Consider the following 26,526-nt stretch of genomic DNA (forward strand, 5'->3'; position numbering starts at 1 on the left):
CAAACACATGTAAACTATCTTAAGTAGTTGTATGGCCAAATCAATCATGCATGGTTAAACAAATTCACAAGGCACACCGAGACTTTCCTCAAGGAACACCAGAGTGCCTCGCCACACCATTTGGGAACCACTGGTTTAGTTGTTGCTCCGCTTATTATTAACTCAGTATACACAGTGTTATTGCACATCACAACTTTTTTATGCAGGTGAAAACAAACAGATTTAAATGCACAGTATGATAATTCCACCACCAGGGGGCCTCCCAATTAGTGCTTTACATGAGCTGGTACTCTGAGGTAGGGGCCAATTTTTTTACAGCTTTTCCTGGGTATTCACGATTAAAAAAAATGCATTGCTGTGGCACACTGTTTTTCAAGCTACTCGCAAAGCAATGTGAACAAGGAAGGACACTTTTAACAGCTTTTCTCCCTCGTTATAAGACAGAAGCTGAAACAGGTTGGTAAATACCCCATTTTGAGTGCTGTTTAAAAGAACAGGGTACTCAATTCAAAACAGGAAGTAAGCAAGCAATCGATGGTGGCACTGACCTGCAGACCTGGTGACATGGAAATGTCTACTGGGGCCACAGTGTAGTGAGTGGTGGAAGGGTGGAGTGAGCTTAGATGACTGAACTTGTAACCCCAAACAGTGTAAAAACTTAACTAAAACAATAAATATATGACATAAGAGCAGTCTTTTTAATTGATATAGACATTTCATTATAACAATTTTACATATTTTAACTTTAAAGTACAAAATAACTACAATTATGATTGTGTGATTGTTGATTTTCCATATTTAAGCCTACATAAAGTCATTTCATTTGGTTAACCTGCAGACAGAATAGATCTCACAATGCCAGATTTCTCAGCTATGGTTCAGCTCTACTGAATGACACCTTTTTCTAACCCTGGGGTTTTGGCCTGAGGGGTTATGAGATGATTCATGAAGCAAAAATCAATCAAACGAGCCGCTTATAGCTCCCAGCAGGGCAGTGTTTCAACATTAACAAAGATCTTCCAGACACATGCTTTTAAAGGTCACACTGAGGCTGAACTGCTAATATTCAGGCAAAAACACATTTATCACACAGGTAGTTTAGATCTACATGATTGAAGCTCAGGCCGCTGGGAGATGAGCTGAAAATAACTGGATTCTCTCTCAGGAGGCACCAAGTACGATTGTTTTAAAAGAGGAAAAATAATTAAAACAATCAAAGTAAGTTTCAGTCTGTGTTTAATGCAAATGAAACAAATGAAAAATGTAAGTTTTCAATTACTCATGCTGCAAAAGAGAAGACAAGAGGACATTTTGCTGCACAAATTATAATACTGCCAATTTTTAGACTCTTCTGAAAAGTAAATAAAGAGGTAAAGTGACTGTATTGGATTATAAAATACAACATTTCCCATCTAAAGTGTGATGCATCAGAAGTTTGAAATAGTACAAACTTGAAACGCTCATGTTCAGAGTACAAGGTCTCCAGAAGAGTACTTGTGTGAGTATTTCCTCCTCTGGCCGCGCTCCGCTGTGGTTCTGCATGATCAAAGTGCACGTCTGTGTCCGAGTAATATGGTTATTTACCTTGAGAGCCGCGGTGCATGCTGCCTATTTAATGACTGGAAATGTCGCACTCCTAATTAAAAGTACACCTGTGGCTCGGCGCGCTCAGTGGGATCACTCTCCGTCTCCAAACTCTAATTTGCCAGGGCAGTGCCCAGTTTGTCTGAGTGCCAATCAGCAGAGGCCTGATTTGCACTCGTTTTTTTTTTTTTTTTTTTCCATGCCGGAAGCTGATCCTGCACTCCTGAGGACACGAGCAGCAGCGCTCGTCGTTATTTGGATGTTTGAGGCTGTGGCTCCTCATCTGAAAATGTGACACGAATGTCTCTGTTGGTCCTGGTGAGGGAATTATCGCCTCCAGACTTTAATGTCAAGGATTTAGAGACGTGCTGATTGCAGCTTTGTATCTCCAAAATGCTTCTCATTTAACATGATTATCTTATTCACTTTGTCATGATGAGATTTTTAATCAGTTTGTTGATATGATTCAGTAAGCTCTGCTGGTGGAAGTCAACTTTTAAGGATGGATGAATATTCTGTTATCTTAGGGAAAAAACGTAGTCAGGCTTTAACCTCTCGAGGTCTGAGCTTTTGTTTGGGGTGCATCATTATTTTCTTTCACTTATTTGGGATCAGTAAGATCAAAAAAGTTCAAAAGCTCAGCCTTGTCTTTGAACAGGAAGTAGTTTTTTTTACCACAAGTGATCTCGACAGATCTCCTGAAGGTCGTGTTTCTGCACTGGATTGGGTTTAAGCAGATGTTTTGGTTGTGCATCAGTCAGTTGTTGGGAGTCTTCAGACATTATGAAATGGAGAAAGTCATTTGGGATGGTGGGGTTGTTTTTATTTATATTTGGTGATGGACCAAGCATGAACAAAATGTCCCTCTTTTTTCACAAAAGCTCTGATTTTTTGGAAAATTTTCCATTTAAATTCCTTAAAATTTCAAAGAGGTCAAAGTATCCCCTGAAGGTACCCCAATATTTCTTCAAATATTCCCCAAATATTTTAGTGAAACTGTATAATAATGCCTAAACATTTCAATTAACATTCCAAGTAAATTCCTAGAAATTTTTGAGCCAATCACAAATATTTCAATGCAAAGTCCCCAAAAAATCTATTGTTTTAAATCCTTAAACTTTACAAATGACGGAAAGTCTGCCCCACCCAATTTCCCATCAAATTCCACAAAAAAAACTAACAGATTCCTCATATTTCCATGAAATTACCTAAAATTTCAAAATAAATTTAACCTAAAAACTCAAATAAGTGCACAAAAATTACAAATACATTTACCAAAATCACATGAAAAAAGAAAACAAAAATTCAAAGCATATTTAACCCAAAACTTTCAATAAAACTCTACAATTACAAAAACGCCCAAACAAATTCCCCCTAATTTCATGAAATTGCCTACAAAATTTAAAGCAAGTTGTCCCTAAAAATTCAAATCAAATCCCAAAAATTAAAAATACATTTACCAAACTTCCAAAATGCCTAAAAAGTCCCAAACAATACGACCCAAGCATCTTTTCCAACACCCTAAAATTCCCATGAAAATACTCTAGGAAATGTCAAAGCAAATTTACCCCAAACCTTCCAGTGAAACTTTCCAAGGACTATAAATACATCTAACAAATTTCCAACAAAATGTTAAAAAAATTACCCCTAATTTCCATAAAAATGCAGGAAAATTCAAAAGAAATTTCCCCAAACATCCAAAACCAATTTCCCAAATTCACATGAAAATACAAAAAAATCTAAAAGCAAATCTACCTCAGAACTTCTAATGAAACTCTCCAAAGACTGTAAATACATTGATCAAATTTTCATGAAAATGCCTAAAAATTAAAAAAGGAAAATGTTTTGCTTGCTACTCTTGTGTTTGTCGAAGCCTGCTGACCAAACATCTGATCTGGAGATAACAAAACGCTGAGGTGGAAGAACACGCAGCCGATAATCTGGCAGTGTGGAGGAACCAATTATTTGAGCTATACGGCAGAGTAGAGGCCAGTGTTGGCATTTTGGAGACATTTTGACATAAACAGGGATAACAAGAGATGGTCAGACTGCACACTACCACAATGTCAAGCAGAATAAATAACATCAGCTTTAATTATGAACATGTGACATCTGCTATTGTCGCATAATGCATGGTACTTAAATCCTCTGTATGTTACAGGTTACATAGATGCAAATGACATGACATTGCCATGTCTGCAAAGATAACCTTTCTCTATTGGTAAATCTTTATAAGCATTGCAGGCCTTATTTTGGTTTCATATCATGGACTAAGATATCAAACCAGATTTATTGGTGAATGAGACTTATAGTAAGTGTTATTAGATATTTTTGTCTAGAAATCAGACACATAAATTTGCTTAAATTTAAGTTTTTGCAGTGCAGCATCCAAGAACACATTGTCGGCTGCATTTATCTGTTTAGAGACATTTATTTTGTTTTACCCAGTATGAAGGAAGAGACAACTGCTTGCAAGCTCAGCTTAGCTTAGTTTAGTTTAACATAGAGCTGTGGTCATTAGTTTTTATCATAAATGACTTCTTGTTTTAACCCATTTTTGCAGAAATCCACCTGTCAGCCATTTTTAGTAAATACTGATGCATGATAGACACAATTGGATTATTTTCCTAAATCATTTGGCCCTAGTTAGAATCAAAAAACCTGCTTCCTGCACAAGTTTCTCACCAATAAGGATTCACCTTATGAGCTTCAAACTCAGCGATGGACAACATGGAAACCTGAGAAATTAGTGCCTAAAATAAGCCCTTGTAGGCGGCTCCTGTATTAGCATTAGGGACTGATCTCACTGCGTAAAAATGACTTACGTTTTGAAAGAAAATATAAATATGAAAACAATTAGATGTTCATCAGACCAAAATGTTGATTTTATTTTAGTTAATTTGAAAAGCACTGCTCCATAAGTGTCTGTCAAGGCAAAATCTGGCCCTTAAATAGAAATAGTTGAAGACCCATTGCATAAAGATTATAAACTTCTGCTCTGCCTCAAAAGTACAGTGCCCCCTAAAGGCCAAAAGAAGAAAATTTGAATCCATTTGCATATCCACCTCATGGTTAAGAAATATGGATTTGTACTCTGTGTACTGTTTAGAATTTGTGCCAGTGGATCTGTTATCAGGACACACTGTTTTTTAAATAGGTGTGGTTACATTAACTGTCATCATGAATTTCACTGTGAATCCACTGCCGACTCTTCTCATGGATTTGTAGACTTGTTCCTCACCTGAACTTTGCACGACTTCAAATAAAAGTAAATTTATTGGTGTGTCTTCATGCTCAAAAAGTGTAAAAATCGGTTAAGACAAATTATTTTGCAATACTAAGGTGCACATGTAGATTTTGCAAGACCACCCTTGCTGTTTTTATCAGTCTCCAGTCTTTATGCCAATGCATTCATGAGAATTTCCTGGTTGCAGCTTTATATTCACCAGACAGCAGTTTCTGTCTCTAATCTAACTTTTGACAAGAAGACTTATTTCAAATAAAGCTCTCTACTTCCATGACATAAAGTGTTCCCTTTATAACTGTTCCCATTGTCATGAGTCACACAGCAGAAGTGCAAAGCTCCAAAAGTTTTGACCAAAAGTTGACAGATTGAATTCAAGAGGTGGCAGCTTCTCAATGTGGAGAAACTTGGCTATTATAAGTCCACACATAGATATGAATGTAAAGTGGTAGCTCGATGGTGGATTCAGGTAAGACAATGTGATCCTTTTGTGTTAAGATGGTCCCAGTGTCAGATAAGGCGATCACAGAGACATTAATTTGTGCCATGACTTGACCAAAAATGATCATGACTGACCTGATGGCATTGGAAGGAAGAGGGGCTGGGCTAGGATACACATTTGTTATTCTCTCTGATCATTATGATGAATGAACCGCCATCTTGGGATTCAGGGGTCACAGTTCAGTTCGTACCTTGGAGTTTGGGTCACGGTTTGGTTCATCTGCAAAAAGCGACATAAAGTCATAGATTTATAATGCTAGTTCAATCTTATTTTGTACTCTTAACTGAGAGTAGTGACAGAGTTTGTTTCATTTAGTTCGCTGGAACTATGTATGATAATTGGTACAGTCTGTAGGGCAGGGGTGTCAAACTCAAGGCCTGGTGGCCAAATCCAGCCCCTGGAACAGTTAAATCCAGCTCGCAAGATGATCTCATATTTCTGTTATTACTGGCCCATCACTATGAGGTCTGCAGATTTCCTAAAGGAAAAAATGTGATATTATCCTTAATGATTTAAGATATCCTTGTTAAGTCATAAAATCTGAAAAAGTAAGGAGTAAAAATAATCGGATAAGAAGTCAGGAATTTGGGAAAATCAACTGATTTATTTTAATTTCATATTTTCAATTTTGCATTTCATAATAAGGACTCAAACCGGTATTTTAACTTTTTATTTTATACTTTGAGCATTTCAAGCTATAATTTTGACTTCTTATGTAATATTTTGAACTTAAAAATTCATAATCTAAAATTTTAAGTCATGTTTTGACCTTTTAAACTAATTAATTTTCATTTTTTCTCATATTTTCAACTCCTTACTTTGACTTCATAATCCCTTAGTTTGACCTTTCAGACTCACAATTAAAAATTTTGCATCATATTTTGACTTTTATTTTCATGATTACAAAATTGTATTTAATATTTTTACCTTTTAAGCTCATAATTTTGACTTTCTTTCTTTCTTATACATTTGCCTTTAAAAAACTTTTTTTTTTTAATTTCAATTTCATGTTTTGACCTTTTAAACTAATATATTTACTTTTATCATATTGTGAGCCTTTAAATTTATCTTTTTCACTTTTTAACCTCAAAATCATTTGTCATCGGTGCAAAACTTTTTCATATTTTATCACTGGTGAAATGCAGTTGCCAGTTTAGAAACAGGTTAGACCTGAATCCAGAATGCGGCCCCTGCTGTGACTGAATTTGACACCCCTGCTGTAGGTTATCAAACATGAGACAAAAAGAGGACAACCCCCCAAAATTATGCAAAATAAAAAGAATCACAAAAATGAAATATGTTATGTCTCCTGATTTGATATAATAAAAAATTGCTTGTGCAATTTAGAGCACTGCAGCAGTGTGCTGTGACAAAATTACATTTGTTTGCTTACAGGTGGTGCAGCAATGGCTCATGCAAAATCCTAACTCGTATACACCAGTAAAGCACTGTAGACTAGCGTATGCAAAACAGGATGGGATGTTGTTAAGGAGCCTGAGCAGTGCACTTAAATACATGCTTGCATACAGACTTAAAAAAACAGCTCAGAGAAGTTAAGGAGAGAGATAAGAAGCTAGCGGTCTTGTTGCTCCACTGTTCCTCTTTGTGTGTTTTGTTGTGCCTGTTTCTTTCTCTTCTCCTCTAGTTGTTTAATAGCAGTTAACCAACAATTATGAGCGTTACTACTACTTAGATATACTGCCATCTGTGACTGCCGTTTTCCTCAATTTAGATGCATTAGCTGGGTGACTATGTGCAACTGCTCCAGCCTGACTAATGACAGTCATTCACCCAGTTGCTGAAGAGCATCTGCTAATTTTCACCAGCATTTCTCCCTTTTCAGTCTGTTGTTGTGGTCTCTACAACACATCATTACGGCAGGGATGTTGTTGCCAGAGCTCACCAAACTTTTCCTCTGTCTCATAGTTTAATCTTCTCCCATCGGCTTCTTAGTGAATGAGCAGTGTGCTGCAATAATCACTAATATGGCGGAGGGGATCCCCAACTTTTCTACCACTAATGATATGATTAAGTCCACTTGGTCAGTCCACTCTGCTCCATCTTTCACATTATAAACCTGTATGTTCTGTCTGGATTTATTTTCAAGACACCCCAACTTTTTATTCATCTTTTTATGTTCCTGCAGCAAAAGTTTTAAAGCTGCGTCTGCTACCTCTCTCTCTTCCAGCTGGTGGATCCTTTGCTCAGCTTGCTCGATTTTGTTTATGGCTTTTCCCAGATTAGAACACATTTAATTCACCTCTTTTTGTATTTGCTTCGTGAAAAGTTTTTAAATTACAGTCAGTTCTCCAATATGCCCAGAGATATCCTCTTAGAAGTCTGTCAGCAGGCCATAAGCAGGACTTCACGACTTCAGACCTGTCGCTCTGACCCCTGTGAAGTCTTTTGACCGCCTTGTGCCGGCACACCTTAAATCCGTCCCAGACCCTCTGCTGGACTCCTGGCAGTTTGCCTACAGAGCCAACACATCTGTTCGACCATTTTTATTTTTTATTTAACCTTTATTTAACCAGGAAGAGACTCGTTGAGATTAAAAATCTCTTTTCCAAGAGTGTCCTGGCCGAGACCATAATCCCAGCTCTGCTACAGGAAGGCACTCCCAGTCAAACGTGCCCAACTCCAGGATCACAGACTTCCTGTCTGACAGGAAGCAGCAGGTGAAGCTGGGGAAACATTGTCTCTGACAGCAGAACCATCATCACCGGCTCCACCCAAGGCTATGCTCTTTCTCCTCTGCTCTTCGCCCTATACATTAACACCTCCAATCACCAGTCCATCAAGGTCCTCAAGCTGGCAGATAACAGGACCCTCACTCATCTCTGGAGGGCATGAGTCCACCTACAGGTTGGAGGTAGACCATCTTCAAAACAACCTGGAGCTCAATGCTCTAAAGACAGTGGAAATGATTGTAGATTTCAGGAAAAATGCTGCTGCCCATTCCTACGCCCCTGCCCCTGTCACCCTCTTTGACACCCCAGTTTCCACTGTGGACCCTTTCCCCTTTTAGGGACCCTCATCTCCCAGGACCTCAAGTGGGATCAAGAATACCCAACAGAGGATGTTCCAGCAGCAGTGTAAGAAATTTAACTTGCCAAAGACAATCACTTCTAAACCGCCATCATGGAGTCCATCCTCATATCATCTGTCAAAGTTTATTCCCATCACTTGCCTTGGCTGCAGCGTATCAAATGCTCTGCAGAGAGGGCGACTAGCTGCAATCCTCTATCTCTCCAAAATCTGTAACCCTCCAGGACTCTGAGGTATGCAAGTAAAATTGCAGCTGACCCCTCTCACTCTGGACATGGACTTTTTGAGGCCTTCTCCTCTGGCAGGACCAAAACCTCCCACCACAAGAACAGTGCCTTCCCCTCTGCTATCAGTCTCATGAGCAGTACTCTGGCCCTCCCCTACAGACTCTCACTGACCTCAGAACCAACAGACAAAAGTAATGCAGGTTTGATAAGTCTTTATGTGTTATGTTAACCCGCAATTCCCACATACAGCGACTGCATCAGAATTCGCTAGCGAATCATATTTCAGAGCAAATCACCTCCTCTCTGGTCAGTCAGTTCCACTGCCCGTACTACAGTCTGGCGTGTCCGCTGCCCTTTGTTGGAGATATGCTGCAGGTCTATTTTCAGCGCCGGTCGCTGCAAAACAGCATCAACTCCCTTTGATCAGTAAGCTCCAAACAAGAAGTCGAAAGCGAAGAGTATCTGGTACTTTCATGATACAACACAATGCACAGAGTCCAGATCATAAATCATCTATATATTTCAAAATTACTTCTCCTGCAGCAAGCAAACCTTCCAGGTTGGTTGGAGCAAAACGGTGGAGCTGTGGAGCGCGGTGCTGCTGTTGTATGTGGAAATTGCGAGTAACGTACATCAGACTTAATCTTTTTTCTTTACAATTGCACACTGTGTGTGTTAAACTAACTAAAGAGAATTGCGCTATAACCTATCCATCAGTCTACCCGCACATCTGTACATTTTCTTCCTTTGTATGTTTGCACACTCTTTGTGATGTTTATATTCTTTTTTTAACATTTTTGTTAGGCTTCTTCTTGTTCTTGTAACAATCTTTTTAAGTTTTATAGCCCTTTTATATTTCTATTAGCCTCTTAATACTTTTATTCTTACTCTGTTATTTGTTTTGCACCAAACACAAGTCAAATTTCTTGTATGTGAAAATGTACATTACAATAAAACCTGATTCTGATCAATTTTAACACTACAATGGCCATCAGGTAAAATTTACCCAAAGATATTCTTAATGGCGTCTAATATAGAGACAATTGTAAAGTCTGTCAGTTGTTTTTTAACACTGGCATCATAAAAATATATTTACATAACTCTAAATTTTATAAATAGCCATTGATATCTAGAACTGCCATGGAGAAAAAATGTGTGAGAAAACCATTGATTTTCTTTGTGTTTTATTTCACACTAGTAGACAAACAGTAACCTTGCAAAGCAGATGGATTTGCCCACTTCTGAGTTTCTCATTGGTGAATCCATCTTGCAAAGCCCCCGTCTGAACAGTTTGGGCCGGGTTAGAAAGTGACAGGACCAATCGGCGACGAGGGGCAGTACTTCTGAGCATGGCAGAGTCGTGACGTAAGCAAGCAGCAACAAGAGGCCGGTGCAATTATGGCGGAAAACATTAGCGTGGATGCTGCAAAAGCGCCAGTTTTATCAGAACTTGACGACATTTCTTCGTTAAAAGAAGAACAAAGAACAGCAGTGAGTTTTTGTCTTTTCAAAAACGACAAAAGTCATATTCTGACATGTCTAGAGATGGATGTGTGAAACAAATCCATCTGGCGGGCCAGGTTAGATAAACAGTAGATGTTGCAGTGAAAACACCTTCCCTCTCTTCCCTCTCAAAAGTCATTGACCAGCCTTCAGCATGGGTACCACAGGAAACAAAGGAAATACATTATTATGAAATGTACTTAGAGTTTCACAATGGTTTGAGTTAAGAAGAATTTGATGTTGGGGAAATTTTAGGACTGATCAATCAGTCCTAGGACAGTTTTGGGTGTGACGGATCATCATCCAACAATCTAGGTCTCTTTCTGTGGCCAGTGCTGTTAAGATAGCTGCTCTTGATCAGTGCTATTAATGAAAATCAATGCACTTTAATAGTCTAACAGGCTGTTTTAGGTATATTGAGATCCCTGGCAGGTCTAGCTTTGTTAGAGGCTTCTCACTTCCATTTCTTGCTTTGATTCGTTTTTTCCTGACTGCATGGTCCCAAGCTCAGATTTTTATTATCTAAGAAAATGAATTAGTTTATTTTAACTTGAACTTTTCAAGACATTTGGAGGTTTGAGAAGATCTTCTCTCATAGTGGCACTACTTGCAGGCCAGTCAAGCGAAAGTCTGGTAGTTTGATAGTTCATTACCACCTCACCATGGGGCTTGTTTATGCTTGTGACTTTTGTGCCAAGAACTGTTTTCTCATAGAGCACATCCTAGGAGGCAGAGATTTATTTCTAAAATGCTAGACTTTCTGTTGGGAGGTGGTGAGGCTTCACTCACCACATGTGGCTTTGGTTGTCCTTTACTGTGACATGCTACATGGAGGAAAATAACGCTGATGGGTCCTTAAACTACATGTTTGCTCACTTATAGTCTGACCTCGGCCTGAGTTGTGTTACTTTACTTTCCCTCATCGAGCAGAGCGCCTCACCTCCAAACTCATAACGACACATTTATGTTTGTCTGTGTGAAAACGAAACAACAGACACATTTCAATGAAGGGGTAGATAAAGAGTTTCCTCTGTTTTACAGTCAGAAGAAGCCAGATGTGACAGTTTCAGATCAGCGCCTCAGTCGGAGTGACTGGCACCAACGTCTCAAATGTGCTTTGTAGAACTCACCATTCATTTTACAGACGTCTTAAATTCCTGGCTCCTAATGAAGGCTTCTCACAGCTCCTGATTTATGCAGAGACATTTCCTGTAAAACAAAAAAAAAATCACATCAGCTTTCACTTGATAGAATGCAAATTTGTGCATTTCCCTCAGGCATATGGGGGAAAGTAATTAAGCAAAGGACCCTTTGTCTTCACAATGCTTTTTTGAGTCATTTCATGGCGGGATAAGAAGACTATCTGTCAAGAGAAAAGCTTTCATGTAATACTGCATGTTTTGACTTTTTCTAATCTATTGTTCTTCCAGACATTTTCCTCAAAAGTTTCCCTGTGCAGCCGGGAGAGCTGAAGGACAAACTGTTCATCCTTAATGAGGAAGATGGAGGCCTGTCTGATGAGCACATCACCTCTCTGAGGAGGTACGACTTTGTGCCAAAAACAGCTGATTTGTATTCACTCCTAATCATGTCACAACTGAAGCTGAGAGGTGAATGGCTTTATGTGCCATGGGCGGTTGATGTGTGTTTCACTTGGCAGGAAGATTATCTATGGTAACAAGCAAACAGGGTAGCAAATAACCACTGAAGTATTAAAGTGCATGTTACAGACAGGGTGATAGGAAACCCAAAATAGTCTCCTCCAGGCTGAAAATAAGCCAAAACACAAGAAATAGTGCCAAAAACTGCAAAAGTGATCCGAGCCCAACAGAGACACATATGAAAACGATAGACTGTAAATCAGGATAAACATGTTTACAACCCTCAGGGGCAGTTTGAGTCATTCTGAGGCCCCAGGCAAAGAACAATGTGAGGCCTTTTTCCACGTTTCTTAAGAAATGAAGAAAAATGTGTTTTCAGTTAAAAAAGCCAAATAAAAACAAAAATACTGTATGTTCACAAATGTCAGCTAGCAGTACCTGACTGATAAACTCCACAACCAAACAAAGCTTAACAAGTCTTGGCAAAGTGTAACTTAAAGACCCTTCAAAGTGATGATAAATCTGTATTTAGGTTTGTTGTATGATAGCTCACTGTGTTATAAACCCACAGGTCAAATTTTAGTAAAATAAAACGTTTATAAAATTAAGCTTGAAAGTCATGAAAAATGAGGAAGTAAAGTCTGCTGCAGGATAGTGTGGGCGTGTCTGTTGAATCAGCTGAAGCCACGCCCACTCGTGTTATAAGCCCGCCCCTTAACCTTATGTTGACCTTATGATCAGAGCACAGCTGCATGGCGCTGCCAGAGCAGAGGCAAAGTCCCTTTTCTGGCTTAAATCTCTTGTTTTCTGATTCTTCAACGATCCATATGCCACTGTGGCTGATAGATTTGGCAAATTTACCTCACAATGAACAGAAACACAGCATGTATCTTGCTGTGAACTTTCAGTGAAGGCAACAACATCGGCTAACAACAGACTGTACCAAGATGAACTGCTCTGATTTTATATTATTGTAGCTTTAGGAGGGCGGGGTAATTCTCTAATGTAGGCCAGTGACATCACCAGTCCACATACTTGCCCTGCCCAAATTAAGCCATGCCAGGAAAGAGGTGAAAACCTTTCAAATGGTCTAAATCCAAAATTCAGTCAAATGTAGATCTAAGTGTTTTCACATGTTTACAGCAGCTTTATTCCAACATATCTGGTGTGTTAAGAGACACATTTTGGTTTTCACTTTACAGCAGCTTTAAATAAACAACATACAGTATGAATATTGCAGGTGTAATATCTGATTTATGAGTTTTAGAATCTGTTTTATACCTTTTACTACACAGTGATGCACTTTTTTCCTAATTTGATGTTTGTTAAACTGAGATCATAATTTGCTTGACATTTAGACACATAGGGGTTTTAAGAGGCTTAAACCTCAGTAGGGGTGCAGAGCCCTACCCAGGGATTCTTTTGTGACACCTCATTAATAACCTGACACACAAGATAGACTGTTTCATTTATCCATTGAATGATAAACAGTGAATTCAGACAATATTCAGACCCCTTTTACTTGTTTCAGTTTTGTCATGTTGCAGCCTGATGCTACAGTCGACTGAATTCATTTCTATTCTCATTTATCTACACTCACTTAACCTCGCAAAGCAGATGGATTTGCCCGACTCCATCTCTGCCATCAGGCAAATCCATTTCAAAAAGCTCCAACCTGCAACGTTTGTGCTGAACCCAACACTGTTCAGGGGAATCAGCGTCATATAAGGAGAATGAGGCGGTAGCTACAGGCGGGGTTTAGTTTGCAATGGCTGCCCCCAGTGCAGTGATTAGCTTAGATATAGCTCTATTATAGCATCATGTTTACCAGAACTTGACCATGTTTCTGCATGCAGTAAAGAATAAAACAACACTGAAAGCTTTGCATGATGGGAAAGATGTTTTCGCTCTTCTGCCGACCTGCTTCGGCATGAGTTTATGGGAGTTTCTTTAGAAAATGGTTATTGGTAATGTGAATGAGTGTATACAATGGCTGCTAGTGGAGTGTTAAGCTCGGACTTAGCATCAGCGTCAGGCACAGCGTCAGTTTTGTCAGAATTGAACGTTTCTTGATTAAAACAAGGGCAGAGAGCAGAACTGAAAGCTTTTCATAACAGAAAAGATGTTTTTGCACAACTCCTGACCGGCCTTGGCATCAGTTTTATTCACAGAGAAGCTCCACCATTAATAATCTACACAGCAGTGACCTGTCAGCTCAAGAGTAGCACATGCACTGAATGTCAGTTTGTCTTGTTGCTCTGATTGGCCCATCATAAATGTGACAGACGTTTTTGAAAAGTCCTGTCCTTCCCAAACACTTTCTATGGGGGCCTTCCCAGATGAAGGTGAAATATATCCATGCAAAGGAGATATGAAACAGTCCATGTGCCGTGACAGGTAAAACCATCGCTGCAGTCCTCCACTGATCTGGCCTTGACGCCCGTTTCAGACTGGGAGCGTGTTTTGCTGCTTACGTGTGTCGCGCAGTCTATACAAGTGAAAGGAGTTTCTCTACAAAAATACTAAACCGGGCTTTTAATTTGAAAAGCACAAACCAGAAAAGCATTCATACGGTGTTTATCTTTCCTGTGACATAATCTACCAGTGTGGAGACATATAGCTTCACTAATAGTTGCTCTTTAGAGAACAACTTTATCAAACAGGCGCATCTAAGCTAGTGGCTTTCCTCAGGGTTATCAAGAGACACATTGTAAACATATTCTATGTGCATATTTGCCACAACAGTGTAAATATGGCTCTCCATTGATCATTTTCCTGTCTAATATGGTCCAAAGCCACCTGCGGTGCGTGGAAAAAATAGGCAAGACTTCGAATCTCTCAACCCTCCACGCCTGAGCCGGGCATATCAGCCCCGCGAGATGCAGCGCACATGCAGGCAGTCTGAAAGCCCTGACTTGTTAACATGCAATCAAACTGAAAATCCACGCGTGTCGCGGTAGAGACACACGCGTCACGCTTCCAGTCTGAAACAGGCTTAAAGCAGACTGGCTAGACAGAAGCCTCTCAACAAAGCCAAGTGGGCTTATATTGGTTCTTCTATGCTTCTTTGGACTTATTTGCTTGTGTTTAATAAAGAAATGTGGCCCAATTTGGATGAAACTGCTGCTTTGGCTACATCTAAGCTTATCGCTCAAGCAACACAGCCATTTCAAATCCCAGCTCACAGTACAACTGAAGCCCTACTGTAGCGATTGCATGCAGATGCAGGGCAGAAGAAGAGTGAAAATGTCTTTTCCATCATGAAGAGCTTTCAGTGTGATTCTTTGCACTTTAATAAATAAATGTGGTCCAGTTCTGATAAAATTGTCTCTATCCTATAGCTATATCCAAGCTAGTTGCCATGCCAGTGGTAGCCATTATTACCAGCTCCCAGTTCATCTCAACCTCACCTGTAACTACCACCTCGTTCTCCTCAAATGATGCTGATTGATTCTGTCCCTTCTTAGATCTGGCACAATCATTTCACATTGGAGCGTTGATAACAGACATAGAGTCTGATAAGTCCATCTACTTTGCAATGTTAGAAAAAAAAGCATGTCTAGACTTTGAATTTTGTTGATTTGTGACCCGATATACTTGGAGCTACATTTATCAACAGTGGCCAAGAAAATCTTCAGTTATAATTTTTGAAGAGCCAACACTGCTGGCATGGGAAAAACATCTCTGGTGGAAGATTTTTCTCTAACTATTTCATTAACTGAAAATCTTTCTAGTATTTCGAGTTGTGGAGTGCCAAGCACAGGGGTTAGAATTACCTACGAAAGAGCCCTGTTATGAAAAGAGCACTGGTTATTTTGTTTTTCCAAGCTGTTTATCCACAGCTTCTTATTCTTGTTAAAAATCCCCTCTTCTATCTCTTTCTTCAACAGCATTCAAGATTCAAGTCATTATTTCCTTTCTGCAAATCAGTGGAACAACAAAGCATTTCCCTGAGCGGCATGGTGCTGAATAAGATGAAAGCACTTTTAGAAATAGGATAAACAAAATTTTTTAAAAATGACAAATGTTTAGGGTTCTAGTTAGTTAGTTTAGCAGTTAGATCGTGAGTCCCATGTACAGAGGCTGTGATCATGACAGTGGGCAGCACTGATTTGACTTTCTTTGGCACCTTTCTGCATGTCACCCCCCCACTTTTTACACTATTTACTGTCCTATCCTCCAAAATAAAACATGAAAGCCCAAAGTAGATTAAAATACAGCCTGCTGAATAAAAAAGATATGAAAGGTTGATCATCTTATCGACACTTAATGAATTAGGCAGTCATGGAGATGGGCTTTAGGCATTGATAACATGGTTTCTGCCATTCCCTTGCTGCTCTCTTTCACCACCCTTTTACCCAAATATCATAAACTATATGAACTAAAAATTTTTGGCTACATTTGTTCATTGTCGAACTCAGGTGTTACAGTCAGACCCATTGCCACGGGTAAGTGATATTATGAGAAAGTGGAAGCGTTTAGGGACAACAGCAACTCAGCAACAAAGTGAAAGACCATGTAAAACAGGGGTGGCCCTGGACCAAATCCAGCCCGTGGTTCATTTTTGATTGGCCCTCAGAAAATTCTAAAAATAGAATAGAAAATTGCCCACTTTAGAGCATGAACTTTGTGCATGACTGAACTGTACTTCCTGTTTTCAGCACAAGGCGGAGCTACCATGCTAATTCTGTAAACAAACATTTTGACACAAAGAATTTATTGATGTTGTGGTTTTTTTTGTGACCAAATTGAGACAACACTGTAAATGGTAAAAATGTTGGCAACCAAAGTGATAGCATTATTTTTATTTATAATGGCCTGATTGACTGCTACACTAAACAGCAACACCAATAGCATTCCAGGGATGAAGCCAGTGATAGCCAGGGCCAACCATGGCCTCCTGAAATCCAGTTGGCCTCCCCAGCATCCTTAAAATCTTTAGCTATTTGACTTGTTAGCCATTAACTATCTATTTCAGCATACTCAATCAACAAGCTTATCTTAACCTGCATTAGACTGGTTATAATTGTAATTTCTTCTGTATTTCTGTATGTGGCCCTCAGTGGAAAAGTTTGGACATCCCTGATGTAAAATCACAGAGCAGGGTCAAAGACTGCTTAGGTGCATGGTCAGTACAAGTTGCCAACGCTCTGCTGATTCCATAGCTGAAGAGTTCAGAACTTCTACTGCCATGCAGTGCAGTGGGAGCTTCATGGAATGGGTTTCCAAAGCCAAGCAGCTGCATGCAAGCCTCATATGATCAAGTGTAATGCCAAGCATCAGATGGAGGGGTGTAAAGCACACCGCACTGGGCTGTGGAGCAGTGGAAACGTGTTCTGTGGAGTGATGTTTGGCAGTCAGATTGCCAAGTCTGGGTTTGGTAGATGCTGGCAGAACATTACCTGTCTGACTGCACTGTGCCAACTGTGAAGTTTGGTGGAAGAGGGATAATGGTATGGGACTGTTTTCAGGGTTTGGGCTAGGCCTCTTATCTACAGTGAAGGACAATCTTAATGGTTCAGCATACCAAGACATTTTGGACAGTGCTTTGCTTCCAACTATGTAGCAACAGTTTGGGAAAGGCCCTTTTCTATTCCAACATGACTGTGCCCCAGTGCACAGTGCAAGGACTATAAAGACATGGCTTGATGAAATGGTGTGGAAGAACTTGACTGGTCCTGACCTCAACCCCGTTGATCAACTTGATGATTTGAAACAAACACAAGATACTTGTGCATTACAGAAAGGATTAGCACTCTTCAAAGAAGTCCCTAAACCCAACCAAATCCTTTCTATTTGCCTCCACAAGTCAACCGGCTGACAGATGGTCATCAAGACGCCAACACTTAACCAGGGTTGTCAAGTTGGAGCCTCTCTTCGCCCGTGTTTCGTTCAGTTATTCACACGACACCTCCAGAGGGCTGAACAGTAACGTCCAGCATTCTAGAGCCACCCCCCTACATGCTACCTCTCATCACCCACCATGCCAACATGGAGACATTCTCTCTCTTACCCACCTGACCACCTGGCTAAATTGCATTGCCACCTTCAACAGACTCAGGCTTAGCAAGAGGGTGGAGGGAAGCAAAGCTTCGTCTGGGGTCAGCACTCACCCCCGCCAGACTAGGCTGATGTTGAACTGGAATGATTTCAAGTCAGACCTTCTTGTCCGACATCAGTCTATGAACTGTTCTACATAATGAATGGGCTTATACTCCTACAGAAACACTCCAACAGAATAATAGAGGCTCCATTTTAAAGTACATGTATTTGTATACAATGCCATTACAGTCCCCGTTGAAATGGTGAGGCAGCCACATACTTTCGTCCATGTAGTGTACATGACTCCAAAAACCAACACTGCTGCAGACACAATGCCTAACGTGGGGCTTCAATATTCAACAAACCAATGAGTGGCGTCACAGAGACCGAGTCCATTATTTATATAACCTTGTGTGAGAAACAGCTTGAACCACTGCCAGTTCTTGTGAGAAAAACACACGTTTTGCACTTCAAGCCTTCCCTGAGTTCTAATACTAAAGAGCAGATGCCAGAACCTTTTACCAGAGCAGCTTACTAATAAAAGTTTTATCTCGGGTTATTTGCGGAGATGGAAACTATTGACATGCCCTCAGGAATATATGACTGAAAGTGGGTAAAATGCTTCCTGAATCTTACCTGTAGTTTACTCAGCTGCTCTGGATGCTGACCTCCTTGAAGGCGAGTGATCTAATGTACTGTGTGGAGGATTTTATTTATTCTAAGAAAAACGTAATATATATTTTAATGCGCTGTGGCGTAGGCCTGAGGAATACAATCTTGGAGGAACCACTCCCTAAAGATGCTGCAATATTAATGACCGGTGCTACTCCAGCGGCACATGGAGCGGCTCATGAAAAAGTGAATGTGCCTTCAGTCAGATCGGAGGAGGTCCACTTTAAGACAAGCGGGGTTCAAATTCAGTACGATCGAGTAAATGGCCGTTTCCATCAGCACCGTGTCGCTTTATAGGAGCTGACAAAGAGCATCAGCACTTGGCTTTTAATCACTTAACTTTCTCCAGACTTCTGGAAATCAATGTCATAGCACAAGTCTGAATGTGGTAGCTGAAGAACATGGTGACACACAGAAGCAAAGGTCAAAATGAGAGCATACACATTATAAAAAATAAACTAAAATCCTTATCTGTGACATCAATTTTTAAATTAATCTATCTTCCTTGTGTGTTTTTGTTGGACAAAAATGGCTGATGGCTTACTTGAACAATCATTCATGATCATTAAATTTTAAATAAACAAACATAGCTGAGAACATAGACAGTACATAAAGATGAACAGGAGCCTACAGCACCAGAAGAGGGGAGGGCCCGCTGTTCATGGGAACACAAAGCTGACATCAACAAATCCAGAGGGAGTTTAAACCTCATCCCTCTCATTAGGAGGTGATTACTCCTCAATCTATGTGCAGAGGGTCTATGCATTTTCATACATCCATTGCATTTTATAACTTAAAACACTGTATTTGCAATCCCAATCCAAAAAAGCTGGAGCACTGTGTAAAATGTGAAAAAAACCACCATAATGCTCTGCAAATCTCATAAACCTGTCTTATTCACCTAGAAATCATTAACATCAAAATACTGAAATGAGAAATTTGACCATTTTATGAAAATCTTCTCATTTTAAATTTGTTAGCACCAACACATCAGGGCCATATTTACCATTGTGTAACATCCCCTCTTCTTTTGTTAACAGTATTTTGGGAATAAGAAGCCATTTGTTGGAGTTTTGGGAGAGGAATGTTGTCCCATTCTTGTCTGATTTAGGATTCTTGTAGCTCAACAGTCCTGTGTCTTTCAGTGCTTATTTTGGCAGCTATTTTTAATTTTAGTTTTAGTTTTAGTCGTTAAAGGAAATGCATTTTAGTTTGAGTCCCATTTTAGTCATTTCTACCCTTTTTAGTTTTAGTCTAATTTAGTCGATGAAAACTCAAAACATTTTACTCTAGTTTTAGTCCATAAAAAGTCCTCACATTGTAGGCTTTACTTTTAGTCCACACATTTATTTTCTTGCCTAAATCTGGTACCAAGTCATGGTAGTGTGTTCTCTGTACTCTGCTAAACCTGAGGTCCCTGCAGAATAGCTACAGATGCATTGCAGATTTACCTACAGTGGAGAAATATCGCAGATTTTGAATGTCCGTCGAAAAATAAATTACATTTTAGTCTAGTTTTAGTCATCTTGACGAAAACTAAACTTAGTTTTTGTCAGTTTTAGTAATCACAGATCTGTTTTTGTTAGTTTTAGTCTAGTTTTTGTCATGGAGTAAAAGGCTGTCAACCAACATTTTTAGTCATAGTTTTAGTTGACAAAATTAACACTGGTGACTTTGTCAGATTTTTTGCCCTAAGATGTGCCAAATGTTTTCTGCACCTGGATTCTTCTACTATGAAGCCATGTTGTCTTGCTGAAATTTACAAGGCCTTTCTTGGAAGAGATGTTGTGGGGACGGAAGAATATGTAGCTCAAAAACCTCTGTCTACTTTCAGCATTGATAGTTCCTTTCCAGATGTGAAAGCTGCCCATGGCATAGACACTAATGAAACTCCCTACCATAAGAAATGCAGGCTTTTGAACTGTGTGCTTATAACAAGCTGGATGGTGTCATCTTTAGTCTGCAGGATATGATGTCTGGGTTTCCAAAAAGAATTTCAAATTTTGATTCATCTGACCACAGAACAGTTTTCCATTTTGCCTCAGTCCAGCTCTGGTCTAGAGAAGACAGTGGCGTTTCTGGATCATGTTCACATATGGCTTCTTCTTTGCACGATACAACTTCACCTTGCATTTGTGGATGGCACAGTAAACTGTTGATGGATGATGATTTCTTGAAGTGTTCCTGGGCCCATGCAGGGATTACCAGTTCAGAATCATGCCTGTTTTTAATGCAGTGGCCCCTGAGAGCCTGAAGAACTCCAGCATTCAATATTTAATTTTGGCCTTGTCCCTTGCTCACAGAGATTTCTCCAGATTCTCCGAATCTTTTGATGATATTATGTACTGTAGATGGTGGGATATCCAAAGTCTTCCCAATTTCTCAATACCCAGTGATATTATTAACCTTTTGCCAATTGATAGCCTGATTAGTTTCAAAATGCTCCCCAACTGTTTTTTATCAGTACCACTTACTTTTCCAGCCATTTTTGCTCCATCTCTACTTTTTTGAAATATTTTGCTGCTATCAAATTGACAATGAGCTAATATTTCATGAAACCATAGAATGTCTCAGCAACAACATCTAATATGGTGTTTATGTTTTATGTTGTGAATAAAATATGGGTTTATGACATTTGCAAATCATTGCATTGTCCTTCTATCTACATTTTTTGCAAATTGTCCCAGCCTTTTTGGAATGGGTTGTGCATAAACCTCTGAATGTTGAGGGGTTGAACCTAGATTTACCCATCTCAGGAAAATTTAAATAATTTTATGGAGCACATTCTGACAAGAACATTGGAATAATTATATTTATTCTGTTTGTTTAAGGTACATCCCCACCATGGACGACGTGGAAAAGTACAAATCCCACAAAGGACCAGTATCAGAGCTGCACATTGTGGACCAGTACATGATGGAGGTACTCTTCTTCCCTCCCTGGAATAAATTTTAATTGTAGCTAACAAATTAAAAAATGAAATTTCCTCTGGGACTTGAATCTATCACCAGAACCAGAGCCGGCTCCTTTGCATGACGTACTCCCTTCAGGAGGGCTTGTCGGGCCTTCATGCACCTGCCACCTCGTTCACACACTGTGGGTGTCATGACGAGCTCTTTGAATTCATCCGGTTATCACCTTCAGCATGCCTGGCAGTCATCTGACCCGTGTGTGCCGGGCTAAAGACTGCAGGAGGGATGACTGATGAAATGCATTGCAGAGTATTTGACTCCAGATATAAGAGGTTTAGCATGCAAGACACACCCTCATGTACTCCTGGAGGCACAATTTTCTGTGCTAGACTACAGTCAGTCTGAATACTTCTAAATAGATAATCATCACATAATATCTCCTCTGTATGGCAGCCAGCTAAAGCAGGTATTTAAGTATTACTCTTAATAAAAACTGAAATGGCTTCAGCTGAAGTCCTGTGATTAGACATGATTGCTGCCTCTTTCGTCAATTTTTTTCTAAATCTAATGTTCTGCAATTTATCACTTATTGGACTCATGCTGCCCCTTTAAAGCTGTTATGTTCAAAAACTAACAGAAAAGGCTGACACGTACTGTATGAATCATCACAGTTTTATAATTTCAAACATCATTATGGTGTGGGGTCATATTTTTCCTCAACATGGTGCTTAGTTCTGCCTTGTTTCCTCCATCATGTTAGCAGCATGTGTTCATAGCCTGAGGCTAGGAGGGGCTGGAGTGGGGAAGGTTGGTCTTGCAGACAATAAAGAGGGGAAGAAATCAAAAACATGATTATTTTGATTGATGTCACGAGCAGTGTAGCAACTGCAGACTTACATTGTGAAGAATCTTACAATTGAGAGGTTAGTTGAGTGCTGATGGTCATCAGATTATCTCTGTGACTGTTGAGTGGTCGTCAGAGTAACTCTGTGACTGTTGAGTGGTCATCAGAGTAACTCTGTGACTGTTGAGTGGTCATCAGAGTGACTCTGTGACTGTTGAGTGGTTATCAGAGTGACTGTGACTGTTGAGTGGTTATCAGAGTTATTGTGACTGTTGAGTGGTTATCAGAGTGACTGTGACTGTTGAGTGGTCATCAGAGTGACTCTGTGACTGTTGAGTGGTTATCAGAGTGACTGTGACTGTTGAGTGGTCATCAGAGTATCTCTGTGACTGTTGAGTGGTCGTCAGAGTATCTCTGTGACTGTTGAGTGGTCATCAGAGTGACTCCATGACTGTTGAGTGGTCATCAGAGTGACTCCATGACTGTTGAGTGGTCATCAGAGTAACTCTGTGACTGTTGAGTGGTTATCAGAGTTATTCTGACTGTTGAGTGGTCATCAGAGTGACTCCATGACTGTTGAGTGGTCATTAGAGTAACTCCATGACTGTTGAGTGGTCATCCGAGTAACTCCATGACTGTTGAGTGGTCATCAGAGTGATTGTAACTGTTGAGTGGTCGTCAGAGTAACTCCATGACTGTTGAGTGGTCATCAGAGTAACTCCATGACTGTTGAGTGGTTATCAGAGTGACTGTGACTGTTGAGTGGTTATCAGAGTGACTGTGACTGTTGAGTGGTCATCAGAGTGACTCCATGACTGTTGAGTGGTCATCAGAGTGACTCCATGACTGTTGAGTGGTCATCAGTGTAACTCTGTGACTGTTGAGTGGTTATCAGAGTTATTCTGACTGTTGAGTGGTCATCAGAGTGACTCCATGACTGTTGAGTGGTCATTAGAGTAACTCCATGACTGTTGAGTGGTCATCAGAGTAACTCCATGACTGTTGAGTGGTCATCAGAGTGATTGTAACTGTTGAGTGGTCGTCAGAGTAACTCCATGACTGTTGAGTGGTCATCAGAGTAACTCCATGACTGTTGAGTGGTTATCAGAGTGACTGTGACTGTTGAGTGGTTATCAGAGTTATTGTGACTGTTGAGTGGTCATCAGAGTGACTGTGACTGTTGAGTGGTCATCAGAGTGACTCTGTGACTGTTGAGTGGTTATCAGAGTGACTGTGACTGTGGAGTGGTTATCAGAGTGATTGTGACTGTTGAGTGGTCATCAGAGTATCTCTGTGACTGTTGAGTGGTCATCAGAGTATCTCTGTGACTGTTGAGTGGTCATCAGAGTGACTCCATGACTGTTGAGTGGTCATCAGAGTGACTCCATGACTGTTGAGTGGTCATTAGAGTAACTCTGTGACTGTTGAGTGGTTATCAGAGTTATTCTGACTGTTGAGTGGTCATCAGAGTGACTCCATGACTGTTGAGTGGTCATTAGAGTAACTCCATGACTGTTGAGTGGTCATCAGAGTAACTCCATGACTGTTGAGTGGTCATTAGAGTGATTGTAACTGTTGAGTGGTCATCAGAGTAACTCCATGACTGTTGAGTGGTCATCAGAGTGACTCTGTGACTGTTAAGAGGTCACCAGAGTGACTCTGTTACTTTTTGTATATGCTGTATAATATCAACTAGTGCATCACGCCACACAACCTAAATCATAAATATGATACCTCACAAAGGCTTTAAAATACATGCATTTTAGTTTCATCATTACGTTTTAGTAATTTCATTATTCTAAGGAGAAATCAGACTTTTAACATTTTATTGATTTTCTTCTCTTTTTTCAAGTTAATACACCACAGGTCTTTATCAACTATTACAGGCAGTTCTCACAGAAAGGATCAAACTGTACGCTACACTGCTGTCAAGTTTAAAAGTAATAAATGAAGTAAACCTGGAATTAGGTCTAGAAATCAGGACTTACCCATACCAAACCATGGCCCAAAAAACTCTGAGACCTGTAACACCTCTACTATCAATGCAAAACATTTGATTGGCATAAAACCACGGTTATATGATGTCCCCGTTTCTGTGGGAGTTAGGGTAGTTGCCTCAAAGCTGACTGCTGTATTCAAACCCTCCACATTTAGAGAGGGAACTTGTCAGCTGAGGTTCTTTCCGTGTATAAGTTTGAAGGAGAGAGAGCACTTTGAGAAAGGCCATATTTTTCTTTATGATCCTGTTTCCAGCCCTGCAATCTCACTCCCTTACATGGAAATTAAAAGGGAGTTTCTCTAAAATAATAAGAAAAAGCATTGACAGGCTTCCAGCTCACAAAGACATAACATTTATCAGTTTAAGAGCACAGGAGGAAAGTATTCTCCATTTCAAAAACAGCTCCATGAAGACTTCTTTGGGTCCTTTAAAGAATAAAATAAAGAAAAATGTTAGGAACATATGAGTGAATGAGGCCCATGGCTGTTTTTCTTTAAATCAATGAAAAAGGTATGATGTTCTATCATGTAGTTCAGGTCGATCATTTACCATTTAGGACGTCTATAGAGAAGACACAACTGTCATCTGCAAACAATTTTGCTACCATAAAGAGACCTCTCCATCAATATATTAAGGTAGAGGAGGCTCTAACCTTTTCCTTAAGATGAATCAAATCCTAATCATGCTTTGCTCTGCATTTGAGCTTGTTTCATGTTTCTGAATCGGGTTTGTATGCCACATTGGGAGCTTAAACCCTGTGCTTTGCCAAGGTAGAAATCTACGAGAGTCCTCCTTTTTTTTACTCTTTTAATTTAGTGAACATGAGCGCTCCTGTTATGGATGTGAGACAAAGTCAGCACACTATGAGAATGTGATTGCTGACTAATGTGAGAGCAAGTTCATTCCAGAAGGGAACAAATTATCCCGGAGCTACCTTGGCGGAGAATCGATGTGATCTGTTAACATGCAATTAGAAATTTAAAATGTGTCAGAAAATGTGACAAAACAAGGTGCACAGGGCTCAGGAATATGGAGGATGACAAAATCTGGCTCTTCACTTTTAAACAAATATTTAAACGACGATATGTTCTTGATATTTTTTACACCTATCCTAATATCTTCCCCGACCATCTTTCAGACTGAGTGCCCTTTGGCTTCTAGGAGACGCTACCTGAGCGTGAGTGGGGCTGTCTGACAATGTGGAGTGATTTATTAGAGGTTAGCACAGACTCAAAGGTCGACTAGGCAGCTCAGCCAATCGTTTCAGGGTGTCAAGCCTTCAGTTTCTCTATTAAATCAGCCTGTCGACAGGCCTGCAGCACTCCTCTTTTGCCCGAGGTAATCTTAACACAAAGCCTGTGAGAGAGAGGTGCAGCCGTCCAACAACTATACCACCCTGCAGCACATCTTAAGACATAATTCTATATAATCACTTAAAATAGGCCGTATGATGTGATAATTGTAACTATTTCTCCCATTACAGATGTGCAACATCCCCCATCTGAGCACACAACTGGATCTGCTGCTGACTCTGAGAGAGCTGCCGAACAGCATGAACGATCTGCAGCCAGTGAGTATAAATGGGCACCTATTGAGTCAAATCTATTGGAGATCAGGGCCATATGTGAAATAATGTTTTCATGCTCTGGGTTTAAAATGCAGAATTGATTCTGTTTTCAGAATCTCTGGAATAGTAACACCCACAAAACAGATTCAAAGATAATCTCTCAAAGCTTTCTTTGTGATGCATTGATGAGTAAAAGACATAAATGAAACCTATGACCTTTGACCCCATAAGTCTAATCAGTTCATCCTTGAGGGAGACTTAACATTTGGGCAAAGTGAAGAAAATTGGGTACCATATCTGGCAGGATGTCAGATCTGCTTGGGGTCCAAGTGATGTCACATAATAGTGGCTGTATGTTGGAATGATCATGTTCATGATATGGCGTATTGTGATTGGCTATATGTCAGAGAGTTTAAAGAGGAGTTTGCAAAACCTTGAAAGTTTACTTTTATGTAGTGCTGTGACTCAATTAAAAAAGTTGAATCAAGTTAATCACATCACTACCTGTGATTAATCATAATTAATCACAGCATTTTTTTTAAATAGTTTAAGTATATTTTTATGTTTGTAGATTTTTAAAGGTTGTTCTAGCCAAGTGTTTCTATAGTTTGATGGAAGGACAAAATAGGGGCAGACAAAAAGACAAAAAAAAAAAAACAAAATAAAAACACATATTCACACTGTATTCATTGAAGTTTCTTATAAAAAAAATTAAATTTCCCATTTTATGTGACATTTTAACACATCATAACTTATAGAATACAGTTGTCTAATTTACTGA

At 39.7% G+C, this 26,526-nt stretch overlaps 1 protein-coding gene across 1 annotated transcript in view; it reads left to right on the plus strand.

Annotated features, from left to right (window-relative positions):
• The window catches only part of LOC121517949 (formin-like protein 13), an 86,739-nt gene that overhangs the window by 22,613 nt on the left and 37,600 nt on the right, over positions 1-26,526 (plus strand). The window contains exons 9-11 of the mRNA XM_041800073.1: positions 11,539-11,650; positions 21,255-21,345; positions 25,662-25,748. Of these exons, the coding sequence (XP_041656007.1) occupies positions 11,539-11,650; positions 21,255-21,345; positions 25,662-25,748 (290 nt within the window). The remainder of the gene's footprint in view (positions 1-11,538; positions 11,651-21,254; positions 21,346-25,661; positions 25,749-26,526) is intronic.

The sequence above is a fragment of the Cheilinus undulatus genome, linkage group 11 (assembly GCF_018320785.1).
Source record: "Cheilinus undulatus linkage group 11, ASM1832078v1, whole genome shotgun sequence".
Classification (NCBI taxonomy): Eukaryota; Metazoa; Chordata; class Actinopteri; order Labriformes; family Labridae; genus Cheilinus; species Cheilinus undulatus.